Source organism: Capra hircus, chromosome 3, assembly GCF_001704415.2.
Source record: "Capra hircus breed San Clemente chromosome 3, ASM170441v1, whole genome shotgun sequence".
NCBI classification, from domain to species: Eukaryota; Metazoa; Chordata; class Mammalia; order Artiodactyla; family Bovidae; genus Capra; species Capra hircus.
The window spans coordinates 94,407,084-94,414,879 of NC_030810.1; the positions used below are offsets into that span (position 1 = coordinate 94,407,084).

Genomic DNA, 7,796 nt, shown 5'->3' on the forward strand with positions numbered 1-7,796 from the left:
CAGCTCTTTGCATCAGGTGGCCAAAGTATTGGAGTTTCAGCTTCAACATCAGTCCTTCCAATGAATATTCAGGACTGGTTTCCTTTAGGATGAATGGGTTGGATCTTCTTGCAGCCCAAGGAACTCTCAAGAGTCTTCTCCAACACCACAGTTCAAAAGCATCAATTCTTCGGTGGTCAGTTTTCTTTATAGTCCAACTCTCATATCTGTAAATGACTACTGGAAAAACCATAGCTTTGAGTAGATGGACCTTTGTTGGCAAAGTAATGTCTGCTTTTTGATATGCTGTCTAGGTTGGTCATAGCTTTTCTTCCAAGGAGCTAGCGTCTTTTAATTTCATGGCTGCAGTCACCATCAGCAGTGATTTTGGAGCCCCCAAAAATAAAGTCTCTCACTGTTTCGATCTATTTGCCATGAAGTGATGGGAGACGATGCCATGATCTTAGTTTTCTGAATGTTGAGTTTTAAGTCAGTTTTTTCACTCTCCTCTCAAAGACATCTAGTTATGGATGATGGGAATTTGGGGCTTCCCTCATGGCTCAGTGGTAAAGAATCTCCTGCCAAGGGGGAGACTTGGGGTTGATCCCTGGGTGGGGAAGATCTGTTGGAGAAGGGAATGGCTACCCACTCCAGTATTCTTGCCTGGGAAATCCCATGGACAGAGGAGCCTGGTGGTCTACAGTCCACGGGGGTCACAAAGAGTCAGACATGACTGAGCGACCAAACCACAGCTGAGTGATCGGCAGGAGAGTCACGGCAGTGGTGGGGGACTGGCGGATTAGACAGTATCTGGTTGATGGAAAGTGTACTGCACTGACCAGCCCCAGCACTCTAAGTGGTAGTATTCATATATTTGGCAGGCACGCAATTAATGTCTTGCGATTGACTCACCAAAACAAGGTTAAATGAGAATCTTCTCAAAGGTGAGGCAAGGAAAATAGCATCTCAAAGTTTCGAAACAGTGCCTTTATGACTGCAGAAGGAAATTTGATAAGAACATGTTGCTTATTTGTATTGATCTTGGTATTGAACCTGTGACAGGAGGAGAGATGCTTTATGAGACCGAATCTGTGTAAAGTGAATGGTGTGCTTCCTTTTGAAGGTTATGCTAATTTCTCTCTTGGCTGGAGGTGTCGGTCTAAACCTGACTGGAGGAAACCATCTTTTTCTTCTGGACATGCACTGGTAACAATTGTGGGTTTTTCTTGAGTTGTCCCTGCATCGCAGGGGGACCAGAGGGGCAGTAAAACCTGACCTCATATGAGTGTGTTCCTTTCGTATTGTGGAGGTGCCTCTGTGCATACGTGTGTACAGATACAGATCAAAATGGTGTAGGCTGAGTTGATGGCCCTGTATTCCTGACCAAGGAAGGATTCAAATGACTATTTAAAATAGTTTGTTCACTTTATTGTTAACCTGATGTCTGTTTCCATGGAAACTGGGAGTAGGGCTTTTTCTCATGGCTAAGAGCTACTTCACCCAACGAAGAGTTTTCTCTCTTCAAAACACCGTATCTCAGACATACTTGTTGAAGTCCAAGGAAATCTCAGCATTGGCAAAGAGTGAGAACCATTACTCCTAAAGGAAAAGGCAAAGAAATTTTCTAATTATGTTAGATACATGCTTAACACGTAGCCTTGGACTCACCGCTCATAGTGTCAACACCAGGAGCATAGCAGCATCCTTCTTAGATACGAAGTAAATGATTCATGTGTTGCTAGGAGAAAGTATCATAATCTGTCCCAGCTTTGCTTTTTCAGTGATGCCAGTTAGGGATTGCTGCTCCAGGCACCGTTGCCAGGGATTGTCGTTTGTTCTCCAGGCAGCCCAGATGGGCACAGACAGGCCCACCTGTTGTTATCTTCCTGGAGAATGTGTTTAGGTCTTACTTGGGACCCCTCCCACCCCCATACATGAGGAAAGCAGAATTGGAATCATGCTGGCTTCTGAATTGGAGAAATGTTATTCAGGTTTTTAAAGAGGTAAGATGAGAAACTAGTTTGGAATTGAAAAGGAGAATCTAGAAAGAAGGAAACAAATTAAGTCTCCTTATTTGAATCATAGAAAGTTAAAAGTTGAAAAAGGCGTTAGAGGGGACTTTCCTGATGGTCCAGTAGTTAAAAGATTTTGTCTTCCATCGCAGGGGGTGCGGGTTCAATCCCTGTTTGGGGAGCTAAGATCCCATAAGCCTTGCAGCTAAAAAACCAAAACATAAAGCAAACGGTATTGTAGTAAGTTCAATATAGACTTTAAAAGTGGTCCACAGTTAAAAAAAATCTTTAAAAAGATAAAGGCATTAATGATCATTTGCCAGCCCTCTGATTCCCAAGCCTTTTAGGTTATGGTTAGATGACTTGCCCAGAGTCATCCAGCTAGTTAATGATTGGATTTGAGCATCACTTTAGCCTCTGTTACCTATAGTTTTCAGCTGATGGTGGTGCTAAGAGTTCCTGTTGGAGGCAAATCTGAGCCCAGTTTCTCATGAGAGGGCAAGAAGACATCTGGGAGTCTCCAAGCCCCACATAGACTAGAACAGAGATCTACCAACTTTTTCTATAAATATTTTAGGCTTTGCAGATACATAGGTCTCTGTCACATATTCTTTTTTGTGGATTTTGGTTTTAATTTTTTTTTTTTTTTACAAACCTTTAAAAATGTAACAACTATTTCAAACTCAAGAGCCATACAGAGACAGACTGCAGGCTGGATTTGGCCTGTGGGATTTGCCTGCCCCTTGTTGAGGATGTCAGTTCCCCTGAGCTCAAAACCTGTCTTCTCACAGGAATCCATCACTTGAAGATCAAGCTTGTGACCGAATCTACCGAGTAGGGCAGCAAAAAGATGTCGTCATACATAAGTAAGTATGTAAAGGTCTCCTGGGGCCAGGATCTGCTCCTGTGAAAATCTTTCTTGGTAGTGTGTTAACAGGATGTAAAGTATTTGGTGGTCACTGTGGGGCTCATCCTCCTTGGCACTCATGGTCAAGAAGGGAACACTAGCAAATTTGGGGGTAACCTTGGAGCTGGTCCCTGCAGAAGAAAACTTAAGTACAGTGATGAGCCTTATCTCAGTCAAGGCTGCCCATGAAAGGACCCTCCTCTCTGTCTTTCTCTCTCTTTCTTTCGCTTTTATTTCGACATAACTTCAGACATAGAAAAGAATGTAGGAATTCTTACAAAAATACCCCAGAGTTCTCGATTGTAAGAATAATACCAAAAGATTCCTGACTGCTGTGACATTTGTGTGTGTGTGTGTAAGCTTTTTTCTGGACCATTTGACAGTAAGTTGCAGACATGATGTTCCTTTACCTCTAAATACTAAAATAGGCACTTTCTAAAAATGACATCTCTTACATAATCACAGTAAAATTATCAAAACCAGGATGTTAACAATGATACAATACTATCATCTGATCTGTGGACCTTATTCAGTTTTGCCGCTTGTTCCAGTGATGTCCTTCCCAGCAAAAGGTCCTGCATAGCATTCAGTTCTTCTCACTCTCTTGTCCCCTTTAATCTGGAACAACACTTCAGTCTTTCTTTGTGTTTTATGACCGTGACATTTTTAAAGTGCACAGGACAGTTATTTTGTAGAGTGTCCCTCTACGTGAGACCCTCCTCTTTTTAAAAACAATGACAGAACCTGCCTTAACAGTGCAATCCAGCCCAGTTATGGACTGCTTTCCTTCATCTTCATGGCCAAGTTTCTTGAAGAATTAGAAATCATTGTCTCTCTTTACTTATTTTCCATTCATTCCTCAGCCTGTATGAACTGGCTTTCACCTCGTCATGTCACTGAAGCCGCTCTTGCTAACAGGACCAATGAATTGCAAAATGTGCCAAGTACAGCAATTGTGTCCATTGTTCTGTCTTTAGCTCTCTTCTCAGCTTACTTTGTATGCACCTCTCTCAATAATCCTATCTACTCCAGCAAGTCCAAAATCTATACCATCAGTTCCAAGGTCTCCTCAGGCCCAGATATCCAAATCCCCACAAAATGTATGAATCCAAGTGTCCGCATCCGCACCCATTATTCATTTACTTATGGATTTATCTCATTCACCTCGAAAAAATGAACACCTGTTAGGCTTCCCAGGTGGCTTAGTGGTAAAGAACTCTCCTGCAATGCAGGAGACCTGGGTTTGATTCCTGGGTTGGGAAGATTCCCTGGAGAAGGTAATGGCAACCCACTCCAGTATTCTTGCCTGGGAAATACCATGGACAGAGGAGCCTGGCAGAATGTAGTCCATGAGGTTGCAAAGAGTCAGATACGACCTCACAACTAAACAGACAACAAAAGTGGGGAGTCCCCATGTAGCAAGTACTGTTACCTGCTCTAGGGACTCACAGTACCGCATGCTGAGATTGTTTCTCCCTACTTCCCCGTATCTGTTGATTCTTCTGAATTCCTTATCTTTGTGAATAGTGCCAGTATTTTTATCTAATCATGGAGCCAAAACCAGACTCCAGCTTCTTACTTTTCACAAACCATGTCCATTCATTTTATTTCCTAGATGTTTCTTATAACCATCCCTTTCTTCCTATCCACTGCCATTTCCTCCTTTCAACTCTTAAGCTTCTTGGCGTCACAGGAATGGTCACTCCTGATCCAGCCCCCACCAGTCTCCTGAACTTCTGTCGTTGTGGTACAACGTAGTGTTTGACTTTTGCCCTGGCCAGATTGGATGACCTCCCCAAGCATACCATGTTCCAAAACTCAGCAAAGGTTTTGTTTCTTTTTTCTAAATATAAGTGATTACTTTATAGCTTAAACATGTAACCATACTCCTGCTTCCTTTGAGGCTCAGATGGTGAAGAACCTGCTTATGACGCAGGAGACCTGAGTTAGGTCCTTGGGTCAGGAAGGTCTCCTGGAGAAGGGAATGGCAACCCACTCCAGTATTCTTGCCTGGAGGATTCCATGGACAGGGAAGCCTGGCAGGCTATAGTCCATGGCATTGCAGAGAGTTGGACAATTTCTCTATTCCATTCATTCTGTTTTTTCTTTGTTGTTATTTTTAATTTTACTGACGTACAGTTGATTTACAGTGTTTGTTAATTTCTGCTGTATAGCAAAAGTGGCAGTTATATATATTCTTTTTTGTATTTTCCCTTATGGTTTATCACAGGACATTGAATATATTTCCCTGTGCTATACCGCAGGACTTTGCTGTTTATCCATCATATAATAGTTTGCCTCTGCTAACCCCAAACTCCCAAGCCATCCCTCCTCCACCCCCACCCTCCTTGGCAACCACAAGCCTGTTCTCTATACCTGTGAGTCTATTTCTGTTTCATAGATATGTTCATTTCTGTTGTGTTCTAGGCTCCACATATAAGTGATATCATGTATATTTGTCTCTTTCTGGTTTAGTACGATAATCTCTAGATCCATCCATGTTGCTGCACATGTTAGCCATGGTTTTATACATGTTCCCATTCCCTGGGATGCCCTCCCCACTGTTCTATCTGGCAAACCCTCGCTCATCCTACAAGTCACATGAAGAATTAACCCGTCACTGGGGTCGTCCCTGAATAGCCCAGACAGATTTCCTTTCACTCGTCTTGTACAGTGGACACATCGCGATTAGAGCGGTTCCCAAGGCATATCACCATTCCTGCTGTTTATTTTCACATCTCTGTCTTGGGTTCTCTGACTGCACGAGCATGTTCGTCTATGTTCTCTGGCATGGTGCGTGGCATATAGTGAATCTCCATCGGTACTTGTTGACTGAGTGAAGAAAGGACAACAGTGGCATTTCCTCAACTGGTCAAACCTGTTTTCAGTGTGAATCAGCCATGAAATAAGACACTCTGTACTTAAACCAGTACACATTCCTAGCAGAAGCCTGATAGCTTTAGACCTTCTGACCTTCCCAAGGTGGAGCTTTCTGTGTGAAAGCTGGATCTCTACAATTTTTATTTTTGGGGGTTGGCATATTCCCTGGTGGCTCAGTTGGTAGAGAATCCGCCTGCAATGCAAGAGACCTGGGTTCGATCCCTGGGTTGGCAAGATCCCCTTGAGGAGGGCATGGCAACCCGCTTCAGTACTCTTGCCTGGAGAATCCTCAAGGACAGAGGAGCCTGTCAGGCTGCAGTTCATGGGGTCGGAAAATCGGACATGACTGAGTGACTAGGCACATATCTCTTGTGATTCTGGCGTTTCTCAATTATTTCAGCTTAAGAAATGAAAAGTCAGTCTGAGTTCAGATCACTTTAAACGGATGTATATATTTAGTCTAAGTTGTTTAGGTTTAGTTATTAATCAAACCTAAGGAAAAATAGAGGAGGAAATTTTTAAAAACTAAGCATGCATAGAAGGTTGAATATTTCTTTAGATATGCTGCTTTGGGGTTCTGATTATTTGCTTGTCTGTTTCTCAGATTTGTCTGCGAGGGAACAGTGGAAGAGAAGATCTTGCAACTCCAAGAAAAAAAGAAAGATTTAGCCAAACAGATTCTATCAGGATCTGGAGAATTTGTCACCAAGCTCTCCTTGGCTGACCTCAAAGTCCTTTTTGGGATCTAACTTCCTGTTTTTCAAGCTTAGAATAGTGCCACTGCTGGTTTGTACTAGGATCTGGGGGGAACGACTTAACCCTGGTCCTTTGAGCTTTCCTTGGCTTTCAGTTTCACCTTCAAGCCTGATGCCATGCCCTTCTCCAAGCGAGGATGAATTATCATGTTAACCAGCTAGTTAACCAGTCATGTTAACCAATCAGCGTATTAAATAAAATCAATAAAGTACTTTGGATAAACAGCCCTGGGAGAGTTGTACCTAAGCTTCAGCAAAAACTTAAAAAGCCCTCTGTGCCTTTTTCTTCTCAGCTAATGGGGACCCCGTGTTACTGCCTTTTCTAACACAGACTCCCTCCCATCTCTTCAATTCCTACCAATAAGGCTACTCCTATAACCATCTCTTCTAGACCATTTTTCTAGATTTCACATATACACATTAATATACTATATTTGTTTTTCTCTTTTTGACCTACTTGACTTTGTTTGACAGTCTCTAGGTCCATCCACATCTCTACGAATGACTCCGTTTTGTCCCTTTTTGCGGCTGACATCCCGTTGTATACATGCACCACATCTTTATCCATTCCTCTGTTGACGGACGTTTAGGTTGCTTCCGTGTCTTGGCGTGCTATTGTAAATAGCCAGGACATGGAAGCAGTGAACACTGGTGTGCATGTGTCTTTTTGAATTATGGCTTTCTCTGGGTGTATGGAAAATGGGAGTGCGGGGTCGTACAGTAGTTCTGCTTTTAGTTTTTTAAGGCGCCGCCATACGGTTCTCCATAGTGACTGTCTCAATTTACATTCCCACCAACAGTGCAGGAGGGTCCCCTTTTCTCCACACCCTCTCCAGCATTTATTGTTTGTAGATTTTTCAGTGATGGCCATTCTGACAGGTAAGAGGTGATACCTCCTTGTAGTTTCGATTTGCATTTCTCTTAAAATGAGCGATGTTGAGCATCTTTTCTTGTGTTGTTGGCCATCTCTATATCTTCTTTGGAGAAATATCTATTTAGGTTTTCCACCCATTTTTTGATTGGGTTGTTTGTCTTTTTTTTTTTTTGATGTTGAGCTGCATGAGCAGTTTGTGTGTATTGGAGATTAATCCTTGATCCACTGCTTTGTTTGCAAACATTTTTCTCCCATTCTGGGGGTTGTCTTTTCATCTTGTTTATGGTTTCCTTTGCTGTGCAAAAGCTTTTAAGTTTAATTAGATCCCAATTTGTTGATTTTTGTTTTTGTTTTCATTACTCTGGCAGGTGGGTCAAAAAAGATCCTGG

At 42.5% G+C, this 7,796-nt stretch overlaps 1 protein-coding gene across 2 annotated transcripts in view; it reads left to right on the plus strand.

Moving 5' to 3' along the window:
* Positions 1 to 6,760, plus strand: part of TTF2 (transcription termination factor 2) — a 50,660-nt gene extending 43,900 nt beyond the window's left edge. For both annotated transcript variants that reach the window (XM_005677808.3, XM_018045970.1), the window contains 3 exons: positions 1,103 to 1,185; positions 2,783 to 2,857; positions 6,383 to 6,760. In XM_005677808.3, the coding sequence (XP_005677865.2) occupies positions 1,103 to 1,185; positions 2,783 to 2,857; positions 6,383 to 6,527 (303 nt within the window). In that variant the 3' untranslated portion in view covers positions 6,528 to 6,760. The remainder of the gene's footprint in view (positions 1 to 1,102; positions 1,186 to 2,782; positions 2,858 to 6,382) is intronic.